The following is a 20,523-nucleotide window of genomic DNA, read 5'->3' as shown; positions in this document are numbered from 1 at the left end:
CCTTCGCCGTTGTCCCCGCTTCTCATTTCCACCCGTTCTCCGTCGTTCGATGCTCGCCTAAGCGCGAGTACGCGCTAGTCGCGCGCGAACGGCGATCCTCGAATTTTTGCTCGAGCGTGTGGCCACGCTTTTCTCGTGTGTCCGTGTGAACGGTGCGCGCCGTGTGGTCACGGCTCCGTCGAAAGACTCGCGTCGGTGTGTTATATACTGTGTGTCGCGTGTTTCGTCCCCTCCCCCACCCCCGTCGCGGTGGACGAACAAACGAATATCGATATATAATATATTCGGTTCGCGATTTATCTTTTTTTTTATTTTGGCTCCTTTTTCTTCCGAGTGGGTTATCCGTTGTGTGCGTGTGTGTTTCTGTTCCGCGTGTTCGTGGTGTGTGTGTGCGTGTGTGTGCATCGTGTGAGATGAAATAGAGACACGGAGAAGGACGGACGCCTCTTAATACACTGCGCCCTCATGGTTCTGTTTGTTCTTTGTTTTACTTAACTCGTTGCACGATTTTTATAAGTCTTTAAATGCCAAAGGTCACTTTTTAAAAATATAGGTGTCTCTCGACTTTGTTTTACTTTGTTTCTCTCTCTCTCTTTCTCTCTCTCTCGTTCGCTCGATCTCTTTCTTCCCACCTCTCGTCCCTCTCAATCAACTCTACTATCTCTCGCTTGTACTCTCACTCAAACTTTGTTACTTCGTCGACCGGTAGCCTAGCAATTGTAATGAAAATAAAGAATATTAAATTTAATTACCCTATGATAACGGATAGCGAACAGTATAGTAAGCACTTTCACGAAGTTTGATTTAACGGTTTCTATATGAGAAAATGCGCGATAGGGTCAACCGCTACCGGTCAAACAAAGTGTCGCACAAAATCCCTTTCGTTATTTACTTAAATCTTTTCTAACGACGTAATTCCCGAATAAATAACGCCCCGTAGTGCGTCGAATTTTCTACCCCTATTTTCGTCGCGACGCGAGGCGTCTCGTCGTCATATTTCTTCCAAATAATTTTTAAACCCTTCAATGATCATCGATTCCATCGCAAATGTAAAATAAAAAATATTTGTAATTCGTGAATCCATAAACAAAAGAATGCAGTGTACATGGATGCTTTAAAATTAATATGAACTGTCTGAAATTGATGCAGAAAGCCTAGCAGGATCCTCGAGAGCGCCCTGAAACCGAGGACGGTCGCCTTGCGTCGCTCCAATCGTTAATTAAATTAACGTCCCCGTCTCTTGTAACCCCCGGCAATGCATTAGCAACGAATTTTCTCTTCCGTTTGCGAAGTCAGACGCTCCGGAACTCGCGCGAGCGTGGCCTAACCGGCTACTAAGCGCCGTGAGATTTTCTCCCTTAAAGCTTACCCCTTCCACCCCCGTTCCAACGACTTCCGCGTAACTAGCTCGCCCGTTTCCTCGTCAGAATTCTGTACAATTTCGCAAAATTCGACGGAGATAGTATTTAGTTCCATTATCTCAGCCCACCCCCCCTTTGCCTACCATTTCGTTATTACTATTACTATTACTATTACGTTATCTCTTCGTCCCCCGTTTTGCGCGCGAAGTTATGCTGATTGCGTTTCGTTTCTTCTTTCCTGTCGTTCCTCTATTCTTCCTGGTCCTTACTCTCTCTCACACGCATTCACACGTTCTCTCATTCACTCTGTCTATTACGTCACGCACGCATCGTCTTCCTCGCTACCACTTAAAGTCCTGTAATTTACAGTTACTATACAACATGACTGAAAATAGCTTAAACCACAATAATACAATTACAATCGTGCTGCGTCCGTGTTTTTATCCACTTCTTACGCGTCTGTCATTCGTTCGTTTACCACTTAGTTCGTTTTTTTTTCTTTTCTCTCTTCTGTATGTATACGTTTAACGTTCCCTCCGAATATTCGTAGTATCTTCCTCCTCGCCGTTCACCTCTGACCTTATTGTACGCGAGTATCATAAAACACTTATGTCCACTTATCGTACCTCGTACAACGATACAGCTTCTTCTAAAAGGTTTCCTTAGAGTTTCTCTTAGGTACTTACACTTCTATCTATGTATATCCACCTATCTATATTTATAGACTTTTTTTTCTTTTATATATAATAACTCTTTTTTTAACACCACCCCGTCCCCCTACCCCTTTTCGTTCTCCTTTTCCTCGCTCTCTTTCCGTCGATCTATTTTGTCTGCCTATCTAAGGTGTCTATCTAACGGTCTAGCTATCCATCTATCTATCTAAACTTCTAACTACCATTTATTAGTTCTTAAGGTGTCCGCACTCTCGCCTTTTATTACCTGGTTGTTTAATTACACGTGCATCCTATCGCTCCTGTTTCTCCGTTTTCGTTCGCCTCCCATCGTGTTTAAAACAAATGCGCTCGCGTCCCTTTCGTACGAACGTTCGTTAAATATACATATATATATATATAGTTTTATATATGTATATTATATATCTACAGGGTTTCGTTGGTCGCCGGGATGAAAACGCGCGAAACGCTCGTCCCGCGATCGCGTCGGACCGCTCGTTAACACGACCCCGTCTCTACCCTTTGTACCTCCTTGTTCGCGCCCTTCGATCGACCTCGTTTCACGATCGGTCGTCGCGCATTTTCCGCGAAGGTTTCGCCAACGAAGGGGATCCCTCGATCCTTTCGAGGATCGAGAGGACGAGGACGGTGGCTCTGTAACGAGAGAGACGATCGCGATCGAGCGACGAGCACCGTTTTCGTAACCTCGTTTCACCTCGCCTACCAGAGACAAAGAAACGAAAAAAAAAAAATAGAGAATAAAGTGTGGTCGGGGCGCCCTCGCGGAAACGCCGCACGACGCCTCGCAATATATGGCTATCAAAAAGACATCTGGCTCTCTCTCTCACACGCTCTAATCCACTCACTCTCACTCTCTCTCGTAATCCTCGTTTATCCTAAATCTTGTAAATGCTGCGTATATATATTTACTTTATTTATAATTATCCGTGAACATGGTAACAAATAATGAAACACTGACAAAAATTGCACAATATACAAACTTAGTGTTCTGCTCTCCAACCGTCTTATCTCTTCCCCGTGGATTCGTATGTGTTCGTTGAACCCCTGCACCCCCCCCCCAAATCCCCTAACCCACCCCCCCCCGGTTTAATCGATTTTTGGAACACATTCTCGCGAGAAAAACAGAACACTCTCATGCACGCGCCCCTCGTAATACGCACCCTCTTCGCGTGCAGACACATTGAATTTACGCGCTCGCGCGCGCGTACACATATACACACGCAGCCACACGCTCGCGCCAACGACGCGTCGACACTCTTCGTCAGTCAGGCTTACTTAGTAGGTACGGTATCGTTTTACGTTCTACGTGCGTTATCAGTTAATTTATTTGGCCACTCAACATTTAAAATTTAGTTTTTTTTTTTTGTTATTTATTTCCCTTATCTTCGTTTTGCTCGCCGACCTCGTAACCCTCTCAGGTAAAGATTAGTCTTCTTAAGCGGTAGAACTCGTCCGCCTCTCGATCGTCCGCTCGATTCTCGGTATTATCGTTATCATTATTACTATATTACTACTCTATTTTGTTCTCCTCTCGTTCGATGAGCGACCCCCATCGGTTCTTCGTTACTCAGACTCCCGGATACGCTTTTCGCGTTGCCCCTTTTCGTCCCTCCCGACAATTCTCTCTCGTCCGACGCGTGATTCTCGAAGATCGACGATCAGCGAACAACGATTCGCGTCCCTGCGGTTCCGAGTCGTTCGAGATCGTTGGATCGATCGGTAATCAGAAACCAGGTTCGTAATCTGCAATCGTAAATCAGCAAAATTTTTAATCTTTCGTAGCTAACGGCGTTCGATTACCGATCAATTTCTCGATCTCCTGTACCTGTGATCGTTAATTACATTTTACACGTCCGCTGTTTTGGGGCACGATGCCGCGCAACGCCCGCCGTCTGGCCTCCGTTCGGCGCGCGCGATCGCGAGAGGAAAGGGGGGGTGGGGGGTTGGAAATGACGCGCCCGGGAAGGGGGGGCCGAGCCTGACGCGTGGAAACGGTTCTAGAGCTTTGTGCGGAATGTTGCCCGTTTTATTTTGTCCCTTATGTATAATATATATATTGTTTCGGTGAGTAAGACGAGAATATTAAAAAATATATATATATTTCATTTATTTCTGTTGAGCCTCCGACGTGAATCTTCTCCCCCGATCCCGAGCGCGACGAACGTCGCCTAGAAAAGCAATCGTACAAAAGTACAAAGTCTGATTCCGTGTTTTCGTGTTTTTCATTCGTTTGTCTAAAAACCCATTGGACGCGCGCCGCTACCGGAAAGAAGCCCCCGGCAATTCCCGTCGAATTCTTCGAGCAAGAACCGGGGGATCCTTCCCGCGAAAAATATCGCTCGCGACGGGCGTCGATGGCGAAACGATCGAATCCGCGACTCGACGGGAACAAAGGGTAACCTGTGGGTGAGGGGGGGGGGGCGAGGGATGGAGGCGTGGGAGGCGCGGAGAAGCGGAGCCTCGCGATGTAATTCGCACTGTAAATTCGGGATTAGCGCGCGACACGGTAAACTTTGCTTCCGTCGAAACTGGCCGAAATCACGTATTCAATTACGGCTCGTCCTGCTTCTCCCCCCCTCCTCCCCCGCGTCCTTCTCCGCCACCCCCGCGGTACCGCGTTGTTCCAGCGCCCCGCGAACAGAATTTCGATTATTGCAGCAGCCCCGGGTCGAAGGATCGGAGCACGATAAGCGCCGCGAGCGCGTTTTCGAACCGCGAACGCCTTTCCTCGAAGCCTCTGTTCGTCGGGAAGAGAGAGAGAGATAGTACGTGTACACGTGTGCGTGTGTGTGTCAGAGAAGAGTGGCGGGAGAAATGAGATAGGAAATAACGTATCTTTTTTGGCACCGACAGACAGCATTATTGTCCTCGCGAACCGGGACTCCTCGACTTTCGTTCGAACTGGTCGCGACGCCTTCGATCGCTCTCGATCCTCTCGATTCGCGTCGATCTTGGATTCAATCGTTTCGCGTGGAGGCAGACGGCTTGCAGGGCACGCGGGCACCGTTTCGTTTCGTCGACGACGGTTGCTCTTTTCCTATCCTCGGTGGGTGGTCGCTCGACCGCGTAGCGACGATCTTAGAATTTAATGAATTGGCAGTGATTACGATCCCGATCGAGACTCCATCGCGCTGGTTTCCAGCTACTCGCGTCCCGGTGGCTCCGACCGATCGATTGCTACGCCTCTGCTTCCCGGTCGTTTCGTCGACGCGCAGAGTATAGCGTCGAGCGTGCTTCCTACGCCGTTGCGTCGCGTGAGACCCGCCACGAGGGGAACGGAAAAGAGCACGCGTCAATCGACAGCGATTTAAACGCGATTCTCGACGGAACGCGATCACCACCGGAAGTGGACGTTCCCCGGCGGCACCGTCGCGCTGATCGTCGATGCTTCGTTGAAATTATCGACGCGTCGGACGTCGAACGATCGTCAGACCGACGAATCCGTGGGACCGTGCGCCCCGTCGACGTGTTCGAGTCATGATTCGATGGATCGTCGGAGGGCGTCCGTGGAAGAAACGCGATCACGAGGACTTCGCGTCGCTGGGCGTCCTCGGGGATCGTCGGGGCAGGAAGGAGCCTCGCGCGCCGGTCCTGGACAGCTACGCGCGTGGAGGACCGCTCGCGGGAACGATCGATTACACGTGTCTCTTCATGTGGAGGGCTAGGTGATCGCTGCGAGAGAAGCATCGATCGCAGTGCCGACACTTGAACGGTTTCGCGCCGGTGTGCTTGCGATAATGGCGCGTCAGCTCGTCGGAGCGCGCGAATCGCCACTCGCAGCCCTCCCAGCTGCACTTGTACGGCTTCTCTCCTGGAACAGAACGGAAATGGGACGTTAGAACAAGGGATTTTGGTTTCTAACACTCTCCTATACTATTCGAAGGCGAGATGGTGACACTTAGGTCTCAGGTTCTTTGGTTATTGTTGGGTAAATCTACGACGAAGTCGAGATTCCCCTTTAGCTTGTGGGTGCCAACATCTCGTCTTTCAATAGTACTGTGCGTTCGCTAGAACTTGACTAGATGGTACGGGGGACAGGGGAGTACTTGGCTCCACCTACTGTTCTTTCGGCCAATGAGACCGTAGACTCGCCAAACTCTAAACTAGAGTGGGGAACCAATCAGCTCCGCATTCCTTTCGCTAGCAAACTTCTCCCAGAGGCACAGTACATTCAGGTTAACCTTCTACGGGCCCGTGTAACTTTCAGGTCACGTGCTAATGTATTGACATTTTTAAAAATTGAATAACGTAAAAGCTATTACAAATAAATATTGCTGTGATTCGAGAAATTAAAAAAGATCCCTTTGCTTGTGCGTCAAAATTGGTAGCAATAGTGGCGATACAGTTTAGAAAAGCTGTTCATCTGGAATTATAGCGAAGATTATTAAGAAAACACCTGTTTTAATGCGCTAGTTCCGAGAAGAAAACTGTATATCAGCCAAAGAAAATAAAATATTAATAAGGATTGGTTTTTTTGGAGTACAGTATTATTTTCTGGCGAAAGTAAATATAATGAGCTTCTGTACGTCTTTCCTTGCGGACGATCTCGCGAACGTTCACTCAGATATGCAAATGCACTGTATCAAATAATGACGAAAGGAATAACGCGCGTATGAAAATTTCTCGACGACGACGCGGGATCGGTAATTAACATAATAGAAGGCAGCAGGGGTAGTGCTTAACATTATCACCGTCGGCAGTCTAATAAAGTTTATGAACGCCGGGCGTCGTAACCGGCCGATATTTCGCGACACAATGCACAGGCGGTCGGTGCGCGCAGTGAAAAGGGGTTTTATTGTTCGGAACACGCGCGTCTACCCTTAAAATTACTAAAACCAAGGGGTGCATATAAAATCCTACCGCCTCCGGGACGGCGGATCGGCGATAAATCGTCGCGGTTTAAAGGCGGCGCGGATTCCTCGAGCGACACGCGCGGCAGCGACACGTAGATGACCAGCCACGGGGGATGATCGGGGATGAAAAAGAGGACGATGGCGCGTTATTAACTCGTAAATAATCTATTCGGTAATGCGCAAACTGACTGACGTTGATGAGACCCCGGGCAGGGAAAATGCGGAGAACGGTGTTGCGCGAAATGTAATTTCGTTAATGATTAACAATTATAATTGCCGTGTAATTAAACTAGTAATTAATGATTCCGTACGCGCATTACGTCTGGAATAGAATGTACTCGATATAATTAAAACGAATATCTGTAAAATAGCCTTGCCCCCTGAAATTAACTATTTATTTTATCAAGCTTTTGCAAATCATGTATTTGAACGAAGTAATTTCTCGTTGTACGATTGCAGATTGCTACAGTGCTTATCTTAAATATACCAACCCCTTAAAATGTAAGGAATTTTATATTTTGAAAATAAATTAAGCCACGAGGCATTTTTCTTTTAACCCTTTATAACATATATATTAAAATTTTTGTTAATCTAGATAACTAGACACTTAAAGATGTCAAATAAAACATATTACAGGCAAAACAAAAACACAATCCAACTGCTGGAAATATAATGAGAATGTTATAAGTTGATATATTAATGAAACGCTTGAAATTTAGTATTTTACACTAACGTATTATAATTCTTTTTTCTTTAAATTATTCTAAAATGTCGCATCGTCGTTATCTTTTCCTAATCTGTCGATATATTTAACTATAGAGGGGTGGGTATATTTATGATACGCACCGTATAATTACTATTAATTATTATTATTTTACAATTAATTACAAAAGTAATCGCGATGTAATCGATTTATGGTTCAACCCTGACGCGTGATTACCACCTGTGGCGCTTTGCCATCGAGTTTCACAGACCGGTAGACTTTGTGCCGTGGCAAGAGACGCAGAGGAAGGGGAACGGGAACGTCGGAAGGCAGACGGAGAGTCGATACGAGGAACCTTCTATTTTTGAGGAACGACGATCCTCCGGAACACGGAGTACGGCCTGAATTGCGCCGAGGGAAACGTCACGTTGAAGCGTCCCGAGTCCGCGATCCGATTTTCGAGTAAATAAAACGTCGCTCAAAACGGAAGCCGGAGTTTGAGGTGGTCTCGACGAGACCTCAGAATTTCCCATCAAGGCTCGAAAAAGTTCGCGGATGTAGCGACACCCGGTAACTTCGGAGGGCACGTCGAAGGCACCGAGAAACCTCGACGACGTCGAAAATCGTAGTTAAAAGGTTCGGTGACGCTTCGTCGAAGGGTTTCGTGGACGAGGAACCCGGGAAACATTTTCCTGGAGAACGAGGAACGTTCGAGCGACCGGATCGGGGTAATTGAGGGGTGGATACGCGGTTGTTCTTTCATAAAAACCGGACATAAAAGGAAGCCTAATGACAGCCACGAAGATACGGCGATATAAACGCGGGTATAAAACCGCGATATAAAACGTTCGACATCTACATCGCCCAGTTCTAAAGTTGATGAATTAAAAAGAGGAAAGGGAGGGTAGAGAGGCCCCCCCCCCGGAGCTTTCGCGCGACTTGCATTCGCGCAAAGTGGCGTTTTTATTGTCGCGCGGTTGTTTGCGGGAGGCAGGGAACGCGTCGCGAGTAATTCAGACGCGGTAATATCTCAGCTGTGTAACGTGCCGCGAACACGTCGGGCTGATTCTAAAAAAATTTGCACAACCAAACTGTTATTTTCTTCTGTTATGATCATTATTGCCATTTATATTATCGCGGGTACGCGTCTACTCTTTTGTACGCGCTTGTAAACGACTCTGGGGAAATGGAACGAAGAAGACCATCGTAAAACTCGTAAATTGGGTAGATTACTATTCCGCAACTTTTGTTTCGACGACTTCTTGTTTGCTGAAAGTTCCCTTTACCCGCGATAATGATACGTTTTACTCGTAAATGTGGAGGGTTATTAAAAGGAGGATATCTATGATTTGTAAAACGTGATTTGTTGTAGCACTGTTTGGTAACATACACGATTTTTGTTATTACTCATTGCAAGTGCTTGTATTAACTTTAGAAGAAATTTAGGATTAAAAATAGAAAAATTAAGAAGTTATCTTGTCACCCATGCATTAACTCTTAAGTATCCATGCAATTCCTCTCAACGAATTCGATTGGAGCGTCATCCCTCGCCAAAAGACATTCCAGAGTAACGACTGACGATCGCCCATCGGGGGGTGGGTCAAGGGGAAAAATTTATCGTACCCCCAGCGTTGTGCCCCCGAAGTTGTTCCGAGAAAGCTCGTCTTTTTCAGCGGGTTCCGTCCTCCATCGCGGAGAGGTGACGACGACAAATCCAGCCCGGACGTGGCGACGCATAACCAAATCCAATCCCTCGTGCCATCCATCCCCTGACACCACCCACCCTCCCGTGTCACGCAGTGGCTCCTTCGACAGACACCCGACCTAGCGGAAGCCGCGACTTTTCCGGAAAATACGGTGCACACGTACTCGACACCTCGCGCGTCCGCGATCAGCCCTCTCTGGGGGGCGAAACACACTCGCCCCTCGCGTGTACGGACATCAGCCAGAGAAATGGCGGCACCTTCGCCCCACCAGGGTCGGGAATTGCCACCTCTCGCGGTGAAGAAGAGGAATTCTTCGAACGATAAGGATAAATCGTCGCTAGACGTGTCGAAAGTAGGTCGGAGGACTGGAATGTACAAGGTATATTCTAAAACGGGGGACCCACATCCGTGGCTAATTAAGGGTACAAGTGTAAATAACAAATTTCGTATAAACGTGTACCTTGATTGACTAGTTCAGTTGTAATTATTGTTTCATTTCATCAATGTACAAGGTTGTCAAGTATAAGGTTGTGCATGCTCTATTATAGAATTCTATCTGTTGAAGCTCGTTATTTAACGCTTAACACTAAACCTACCACGATTCTTGGTTCAGTTTCCACATCTCTCTCCATCTTAGAATAGTCCAGCAACACGTATTAAAAGTGCATAAACTTTACTCGCGTACAACTCTGAAGCCATTCATGTTATATCCATAATTGAGCCATTGTTAGAAGCGGCAAAGCTTCCTCTTTAAAATGGCTTTTGGTTTTCGTCGATCCGACTTTCCGTTTTCGAGATATCGTAATTTAAATGAAGTGGTAATTTTTAAAATTCCGCTCTCCGCCTCAGAAAAGGCTATTAACGCGCATTAAAAATAGTTAAACTTTAGACGCGTGCAGTTCCGAAACTATTCGTGTTTTATTAATTATTGAGCTATTGTTGGAAGCGGCAAGGCCTCCCTTTTAAAATGGTTTTTTGTTTTTGTCGATACGACTTTCCGTTTTCGAGATATCGCAATTTATGTAAAAGGGTATTTTTCTTAATTTGACTATCTCTGTCTCCGTCTGACGCGTCGCGTCGTACCTCTTTGTCGCGCGTGAGTCGAGACAGTCTCGTGACCAGGAAGTCGTAGTATTTCCAAGAATTTACTACGCACTGTTTACTACTGTTGCGCGCGCGCGAGTTCATTCATCTCAATGAACGTAAACAAACGCTTCGGACCCTTGTAACTCCGAAACTAGCCACCGCATCGACTTCAAACTAAAATCGCTATATCTCCGGAACTAATAAAGCTATCGACTCGTTCGAACGCTCATTTTAAAGGGCATTTCATCCTCTATCAGATGACTATAACAACTATTATAATTTATGCTATCTTCTATGTTTATTTTCACATTTACTTTGACTCTACATATCTAAAAAGGTTTCAGTCCACCCATTTCTGCATATATTCGACTAAATATACAAAGAGCGACGTGGGTCGAAGAAAAAGCTAAACAAGAAAGAAATAATGCGAAATCCCACGGTAATTATTTTTCAAAATTGTATAGTCAATGAACGGTGAAATTTTTCCTGGAAAACGCACTCGCGAGATGTTGGATTAACTGGATCATAAATTGTTTATTGAATTGAAAATGAATTTAAAATTGTACACAGGGTGTTTGCATAATTACTAGCCAGCATTGTTTCGTAAATAACGGTTATTCCGGAACCAACTACGGTATCGACTTTAAACAAATTCGTTTTTAAGAACGTTTTATCCTCTATTCGATGAAAAATAAAAAATATCAATCAGTCATATTATTATGTTTAACGACCTAAATCCTATTCTTAGGATCTAGAATTTCGTAGAATAGTTTTCTTAACATCGATACCAAGGAAGTTCGAAAATAAATATTTATTCCAGGCAATTTTTCGAAGTCACTTTGACGGTTGACTGAAATTTATACGTCCTTTGCGTTTCAATTTTGATTTCTGACCGAATCGGGTCTCACGTGCTGGAAATACACCCGTTCCACCCTCTTCCAGAGCGAGGCGAACCCTCCTTTCCCGTGTAGGGACATCAGCCAGAGAAATGGCGGCACGGATGAGCATCACCATCACCCTTCCCCCGTCCCCGCCGCGCGGCCGGGAATTGCCGCCACTCGCAGCGAAGAAGAAGAATTTCTCGAACGATAAGGATAAACCGTCTTCGGCCGCGCTGAAGGGAGGTCGAAGGAGGCGAATATATTACAGGAGGTTGCACGGCGGAAGGAAAAATTGTTGTTGAGTGCACGGAGTATCGAAGAAGCGCGCGGTTCCGTCGTAGAGAGAAATCGAGTTTCCACGGGACGGCGATGTGCAATGCGTTCGAAGCGTGCTCATTGTCATTCCGGGAACGCGTCCCTCTTTAGGGGCGGGTTTATGCGCCGTTTTTGGACAGACACAATGGTACTTTCGACGGTTATGCGCGCATTAACGGAACTGCGCTCGTGACTCGTAGAAGCGTGCAGTTTTTGTTAAACGCTGATGTGCTCTCTCGCTCGATTCCGCGAAAGGCACTCTATATACCCCTGTTTTGTTACCTTCTAACGAAGATTCATGTTTTATTTGGAACGGAACAACGGTCGCGCTACTGGAAATTATAGACTAGAGTAATGGACAAAATGACTCTAGAAACTGGGACAAGAGCTCTTTTTCGCGGTACGAGGATAGCAGTAAAGTTAAGTAGCTTCGTCAGTCTATCCCCTTGAATTAAAATACTTTCGTTGCGTTCACCTAAAAGCACATACAAATCTGCAATTAATTTAAAGAAGAATTGCCACACATTAGCTGAGCAGCTGACTCAAATTAGTCTGCTCAACATGTACTGAAAGAATGCTCTCGACTTAATGAAAAATACGAAGAAAATTCGTCACAAACAATGATGTAATGCTCGCAGTCCCATTGGTCCAACTCGCTTAATTCGACCCTCTCGTACATTTATACCCTAGGTTTCGAATATAACAAAAGACCACCCAGCGTTACGAGAAACGTACGAGAACGAATTATACATGAAAGAATCCTCGGTGGTTCTCCGTCATCACATCTTGGTTATTCTTACTTCACAATTCCGTCGTGGAAAATAGTACAATAGCAAATTCTGCTCAAGTAAACGTTCTACGTTCTCCTTCGACCAAAATTCTACCGTTCGCTTTTTACTCGAGCAACAATCCCCACCGCGGTTCGACGGAGAAAGATCCGCAGCCAGGCTTCCGGAATCCCTACGGTTCCGCGAAAAAGCTGCGCCGAAATGCCTCCGGTTGAAAAATCCAGCGACTCGTGCAGAATCGCAAAAAAAATCTGCGGAGCCATTACACGTGCAATTAAATAAAGTAAAACAAAAAAAAACGAAAAAAGAGAGAAATTCTCTTGGTCGGCATGGCCCTTTGCCCCTCGCGATTGTACGAGGACCTGTTCGAATAGCGAATTGAATTTCGTGTAACCATGGCTACTGCGTAACGCGACGAAACGACTGCAACGAACATGTGCACGCGTTAAACGAGCTGGCCAACCTCGATGAGTGTCGAAATGACGTGGGACATCCTGGAACGCAGGAAAATATTTTATAAGAATATCCTCGTAATAGAAATGTGTCAATTTGGGAGAAAACTTTGAGACTGATACGTACTTAAATTACGTAAAGTTACATTTTTCTATCGTTCACACTAGTGTGAATAAGTCTTATCGTGTGTGTGTGCGTCGTGCATTGCGCATTTTATGGCCGCCTAATGATCTCGCGGCGGTTCGTTACCACCTACGTAATAAAGCCATATTAAACAGAACGGCTTAAAGTGTTAACCTGCCCCTCCCCCGTCTTCCAACCCTAGCTACCCTTTTGTTGCTAAACGACGCCACCCAGGCAACCCCCCTCGCCTTTGTTTCGTACGAATATCGGCCGCCTGTTTATCTCCTTCGTTGCCGCCGATCGCGTGGGAAAGGCACGCGTGCGTGCACAATTCGAAGAATCTAATTTAATGGATGGCACGGAAAGTTTCTGCTTTTTCTATGGAACAACCCCCGCAACTTCACGCGGATATTTACTCTGGCGTACGTGAAATAATAGACTCTGTAGAAATTATACGGTAATCACAAACACACGGATTCGAAGTGTGAATTTACAGCGTAGGCGTATAGAATTTAGTGGCACTATCTAGCGCCAAGAATGGAGACCATTTCGCTGCAAACTTGAGCATTCTACCGTATAGGGCGCTGATCGTAGATTCAAGATTATTATATTATTTAATATAATAAGTACACAGACTTCGTGTTTAAATCGAGAATTAAAAGTCGTCAACGATAACAAACAGAAAAACGATTATCATATTTACATTAATTCGACGCAGTGTCACGAAGCATCGAAGGGGGGAAAATGGCGCGTAGTAGCTAGAAGCGGCTGGTTTCACGTAGTCCTCGAGGACGTTCGTCCCTTCGGCGGGAGGAACGATTTTTCTACGTCCTTCGTTCCATCTGACGTTCCTCGAGAGGTCTGAGTGGGTTGGTATTGCGTCGATATGTCAGTCCGTCCCCGGCAATGTGTGTTCGTCGTCTTTGCATTTTATTAAGTCCGCCGGCGGCGACGATGTACAGGGTACCTTCCGTCATGTCGCCGAGGGATAGGACAACCGGAATTTATGGCCGTGGATTCCGTGCCCCGCTCACGCCTTTTACATCCGAAGACGTTCCGCGCGTGAAACGTTTCCAGGAGAAACGCGTCTAACACCAAAGGGTGTTCCGCAGATCCGCGTGACGGATCGTTTCGGGACTGAAAGATCCTCGCGGGACGGAAGATTTTCGACAACGACCCGCCGTGACCCAACGGATATATTTTTTTATGCGATCCAGAAGACCAGGAGACCCTGGCTGATAAAAATATTGAAAAGTTCGGAAACCTTGGAAAAATTTTATACACGACGCCTTATAATCAAGGTACGAAAAACTAGGTCATCGTTGTCGAATAAAATTTGTTCACACAACGCTTGGATTTCGAGAAAATCGAGTGTGCAACAGACTTTAAGATCACTGGAAGTAGAAATGGCGCGTCGTGGTCAGACGCACAATAGTGTTTAAATTCACTTAAACTTTGAATAGACCTTCTAAACTAATAATTGCACGAGGCTGACACAAAACTGAAAGAATATTTACACCAGACACAATTTTTCGAATTTGAAAATATTTAAACACTTCGCCATCGACAGAAAGTGCCGAAATGATTGCAAATGGCTAGGAAAATTTCCCCCTGGACGGAGCCATGGAGAAATCAATACGTCGTCAAAAGTAAAGTTCTTGAACGACCCTAAAAATTTGTTTCCGTCGAACGTGTTCCGCAGTCGCGTCGAAAAGGGAATATTTTCTTGTCGATATTTGGGAAAGGCAATATCGAATACGTCACTGACAATTTTTGTGGCGTAATTCCTCCCTATCGCGCGAACGTCAGAAACATTTGTGAAAAAATTCAATTTGCATTTCACAAAGCGATGATTTTTTGACGTCCGACGCGAAAATCGAGAACCCGTGTTTAAGAGGGGAGGGGGGAGAAAAAAATTTGGGACAATCCGTTTCCGCGTTTGGTAGACATAAGTCGGCGAAAGGAACGCCGGGGGACTAGATTTTCTCGATTTTCTTTGAGGAAAACATCGCCCGGGTATAAAGCTGTAATGGTTTTTGCTTGCAAAGGAATTGCAGATTCTACAAAGCGGGAGTGGATTTTCTACAGCTGCGCACACCTTCTGCACTGAGAACACTTTATTCCACACTCAAATTAACGCCGGAGAAAGATCGCTGAAATTACTCTGACACGAGACTTTCGCGTTAGATTTAACTTCTCTGCAGATCTTTCGCGGGAGAAATTTAAAGGAGGACGACCGGGGATGCATGTTAAAGGTAGAAAAGAAATTGCGTAAATGTTACATAACGCGCGGGGGTTGAAAGAATATTTGCAAATCGTGAAAGGAAACTCTATGCTGCGTTTCAAAGCAAAGAAGCTGAGAATGTTATTGCGGAACTTTTCCGCTACTGGTATTTCCAATGAAATTACATTTCTATTTTGTTCTGTAAGTGTAAGTAATAATATTATACGAAGAAAATACGTATTCATTTTTATATTTCAAAGGTTTATATTATATTTGTAATCGTCTGGACGTTTCAAGCTTGTTTCAGAAACAATTTGTGTATATTAATATATTAATTGTATAGTAAGATAATCAATAAATTAAAAAGGTTAATACCAAAAGAAATTTTGTCAGGAATGTATGATAAAATTAGATAAAAATATTCCTCTCTCGTTTTTAATAAAAAAAATAATAATTTGGAAACATCGGGCCATTTTTAGAACCAAGTGCAGAAACTAAGTGATTTTGTTTTCGACCAATAACTTAGCCTGTTTTAGCAGACGTTGGCGAATAAGCTAAAGCAAAATTGAAATCGAATAATAGCACCGAGGCTCGCAAACCGTATAAATAAAACGCAGAGCTCCGTGTTTGCGCTCGTATCCGAAATTGCGAAGGGCCATCTTGTAAGTTTACGTGATAGATCGTTCGGGGCCAGTAGCGAATTTACGTTTCCCGTGAAACGAAGGGTTCTCAGGAATACGACTGCGTTACCCTCGTCCAGATACGAACAGCGTTTTATATTTTTTTTTTTCACCGGTCCGTTTGAGAAACGACGTTGTCAAACCCCGCCCCTAATAGCGACGGATCGGTAGAAATTTCGCTGGGGAGGACGTTGCTTCGCAGCCACTTCCTAGGGGACAAATTTTCCACGGGATCGAACGCGCGACGGGTACAGTTTTCGTGCGCCAAAACGGGACAGCGCGCCATCGGAATGAAAAATGAGAAGGGATTTCCCGTAAAGAACTATCGTCCACCCGGAAGAGGAGCGCACCAAGTATTTGTTTCGAAAAAGGTCGCGGCACTTACCTCGGAAACGGGAATGTTTCCTGAGAAATAAAACGTCCCCGTCTTAGTAACGGGGCGCAGTATTCGTGCCCTGGTGCCCGGAAGAAAACAACGAGGAAATATGTACGAAATTTCCGTTCGCAAATATCCAGTAAATCTTCGATACCTTGGAACGAACTATAATTTCAACATTTTACGATCCTTTTACTTCTTGCTCACACACGTGACGGGTTGTTCTGATTTATTTCTATCTTAGTTCTATCTAAACCTGCATCATAATTTAACAGAAGGTCGCATTAAACTGAATTGTAGTTTAGATTTTTTAATTTCAATAATCTTCTATTTTTTATTACATATTTCTTAAAGGTTCAGTTTTGTGTATCCTATAAAAATATACAATTTATAAACTTGACTAGTATATTTCAAATTCCTATGCAATGTATTGAATATGAAACTGAGTAAAAGAAAATTTTGGTAATCCTCACCCCTGTCAAAATTCGAAAATATAATTTTAGTAGATATACTTTCAAGCAATATTTTAATCCGTTGAAAAGAGATTTAAATTCTACGTGGAAAATGTACGGCGTGGAGAAATATACATATAAAGAGGTTTAAATCTTCTACAAGACCAGCGTGTCTGAGCGTACTTGGTACATTCTACTGTGAACGTCTTACGGGCAACGTGTATGCAAGGATACACGAGCAATAAAGATCGAACAGTTGTACTCAAAGCAATAAAATTGAAGGTTTAGCTGTACCATTTTGTAAGCCAATAAAATCAAGGAAACGGATTAATTAAAAAGTCGTTTGAACAGTAGCCTCGAAAAGCGAACGTAACCTTCTTCCTGTAAGGCGTGTCTGATCGTGGCTGATACATTCTATTGTTTGCATAATTGAACTTCGTATACGTGCAAATAGGACTAATTGAGAGGATTCTATATCGACAAAGAAAATTTAATTTCTTCTGAGCTTGGCGAGTCTGACCACAACTGGTATAATCTACTGTTTGTAATATTGCCTGCTTTCACTTAATTTTCGTAACTCGTATAGAAGCACTAATCTTTAAATAGCATATATAATGTTATTATAAAAAAAAAATAGTTTTTTCTTAGGTATTTTTTCTATTTGACTAAGAGAATTTAATCTCTTCTGAGCCTGGCGAGTCTGACCACAACTGGTATAATCTACTGTTTGTAATATTGGCTGTCTTCACTTAATTTTCCTAACAGTCCTTTTCATTGCAGGTACTATTGTTATTGCTTGAAGCATTGACCTATAAATAACATATTAATAATATTTTTCAAACAAATAAAACAATTTTTCCTTAGCTATTCCTTCCCATCTGACGAAGAGATAGACTTCTTAATGATCCAAGCTTATATTAATGTTCGAATATATTCAGAAGATTTATATATTTGAACAGTCGAGTTAGGGACGGTCGAGTAACCGTTTTCTTTATGGAAAGAAAAAGAATGGTTTCTTACGGGCCGACGAGCGATCGAAGAAACAAAATTGAAACCGGGGGGATAGAAGATCGATCGGCGCGGTTTTCTTACTTGTGTGGAACGGTAACGCGTACAGCCGGTTCTTGGCTGCTTGTTTCCGTGCTGGCGGTATCGACTACGGTTAGAGATAGCACGTACCTCGTGTTGTGAACTGCGGTTCCGCTGTCAACTGTAGCGAGAACTTTGACGACGTTTCCAATTGTTTGCGGTGGGGAAGCCCCGACACTCGGCGCGGAGCTTCTAACTTCGCCGCGATCACGTGTTTCGAACAGTGCCCCGAGGTGCGAATCAATATATATACGTACGCTGTGCGTGTACGTAGACGCGAATCTACCTATGGTTTCTGCACACGTGCGCGCGCGCGCTGCGAACAGGGAGCCGTTCTCTGCCGAGAGCAGCTATAATCTAAAGCCGAACAAACTTCCGTGTAAATAATACACGTCCCGGGCAAGATTATTTCGAGAATAATACACGACCCTTTGATAACAACTTTAACTATTTACTGGTGGACCGCGGTGGGAATACCGAGCGGGAGCGCCGAATAATCGAACAGTGAATTAATCAGAAGGGAAACTATCAGGAATTGATGCGCTCCAAAAGTTCGGGTTCGAAATTTTCGCGCGCAAATTCGGTACATTTGCGCGGGAAAGAAATTTCTATCTATTCCAAAAATACTTTTCATCTTTTGAGTGCTGAATACTCTTGGCTAAAATACTGCAGAAACACTGCTTACTGACATATTGACAGTCTTACAATCTTGTGAGGCGGAACTTTAAACGTTAATAACTTTTTAACGATGCCTCAATCAACAAATTTGTATACTTGATTTTCATCTTACTATGGTCTCTGAAATCTCGCATTAAAATTTTATATGCCGGGTAATTGGACTATATTTACATATGAAGCGATAAAAATGAAGAATATAATCACTGATCACTGGCCACACATTATGTTTTCAGTAAAGAATTTTTGTCTCAAAAGTGCGTAGGAATTCGGGGGTATATGTATTCACCAAAAATGATTGAAATTGACCCCTACAACTGAAAATAATTTTTTTAGAATGATGTGAAATTTTTTAATTTCGCCGAAAAATTTGTCCACCTTCCTGAATTTTTTTCTCGAAAGTGGGTAGGATTTTGGGGATATGTCTATTGACCAAAAATGGTTGTAATTGACCCCCACAACCGAAAATAATTTTTCCAGAACGATTTGAAATTTTCTTTTTTTGTCGAAAAATTTCGTTCGCCTTCTATTATAATTATTCGAATAACCTTGATTTTCGTTTTATTTTGCCTTCTAAAATCTCTCATTAAAATTTTCCCCAGGAGTGGTCGAACACAAAGAGTTAATTTTCAGAATCTTCGCTAAAAAAAGTGTCTCAAAATCACTTGTATTAAAAAATCGTCTTTTAAAGGCGTTTAGTACGACAGTTTGTTTTTATATTCCAAGCTTCCGCTTTGGTATCGATAAAAATTGTTACTCGATAGGAAGATCGCCTTAAAGCTTCGCGAAATATTCTATGGAAAAGATCGACGACTCCAAGGCTCCTCGCATAATCGATCCCAGCGAAGAGTTTGCACCTTTCCGGGCATCCTTGGTCGATCTCTCGAACATCCGTTCGTCTATTGTACCGAGTTAGGTGGTTGCAGCGGTAGCCTCCGAGATTTAAGACCGTAACGCGAGGGGGGGTGGGGGGGGGGGGGTGGCGAAGGAAGAGGAGAAAACAGAGATCAGCCCCTGCCACGGTCGAGTGCTCCGTATCGAGGAGAACGTACGAGAGGCACAGTTCTAGTTTGTGGTCTGAACGAAAGAGTGGACGCGTTCAATCGCGCAGATGCACTCGTTTCGAATCAGGACAACGCGCAGGGGTAGCCAACGTCAGTTTCTCGCGCCATTATTTACGAATGCGCGGTGGTCAGGGGCTTCCAATAATAGGACATCGGGAACGCACCAACGCCACGGGGAACCTTTAATTTTATTTATTTCCCACTGGATTCGGACCAACTTTTAATTCTATCGGCGACTCTCGACGTTGATAAATTTCGAGGCGACCCGGAAACTTCGTTTCCATGTCCAGCGTGACGCGACGACTTGGCGCGATATTTGTTTCGGGTAAACACGTACCCGACGATAAATTATCAGCGTTCTCGCCTTATTTTTCGCGCGGGAACAATGCGGGTCGACTCGACGCGAAATTTGAAAGGTTTCGAATACATCTCCCGCGGTGAATGCCGGGGAGGAAACGGTTCTGTAATGCACACAACGTTCTCTTCCGAATGGCGCAAACATATCGCGAACAGACACGTTGCGATAAATAATTTCACACCTACGTGTAACGCGAGCGCATGTTTTAAAAGAATTTACTGTTTTTTCCCCTTCACTCCTTAAACCTTAGTGTATTTTGTATGTCATTTAATTACCAGCGTTCGAAAGAAAAAAAGAAATGGATCATCTAATGAAGAGTAAATAGAAATTCAATGATTTGACGAATATTCCTTGAATTGGGACTAACTGAGTATATAACGTTGATCAAAGTGGGTCGTCAAAGATAATCGTCTTATTTTACACAATTTATACTATTACAATATTATTATACTCTATTATTATACTATTATGATATTATTATACTCAATTATTATACTATCATAATATTATTATAGACAATTATTATACTATTATGATATTATTATACTCTATTATTATACTATTATGATATTATTATACTCAATTATTATAGTATTATAACATTATTATACTCAATTATTATACTATCATAATATTATTATACT

At 43.9% G+C, this 20,523-nt stretch overlaps 1 protein-coding gene across 1 annotated transcript in view; it reads right to left on the bottom strand.

Annotated features, from left to right (window-relative positions):
* Positions 1 to 3,209: 3,209 nt before the first annotated feature.
* LOC122395095 (Krueppel-like factor 6) overlaps positions 3,210 to 20,523 on the bottom strand; it is a 450,056-nt gene continuing 432,742 nt past the window's right edge. Inside the window, exon 6 of the mRNA XM_043392424.1 lies at positions 3,210 to 5,864. Coding sequence (XP_043248359.1) covers positions 5,689 to 5,864 — 176 coding nt within the window. The 3' untranslated portion in view covers positions 3,210 to 5,688. The remainder of the gene's footprint in view (positions 5,865 to 20,523) is intronic.

Source organism: Colletes gigas, unplaced genomic scaffold, assembly GCF_013123115.1.
Source record: "Colletes gigas isolate AHSC1104 unplaced genomic scaffold, ASM1312311v1 Colletes_gigas_Sc00005, whole genome shotgun sequence".
Taxonomy (NCBI): domain Eukaryota; kingdom Metazoa; phylum Arthropoda; class Insecta; order Hymenoptera; family Colletidae; genus Colletes; species Colletes gigas.
The sequence above is the reverse complement of the archived record's forward strand: the minus strand, read 5'-3'. Positions and strand labels throughout refer to the sequence as shown.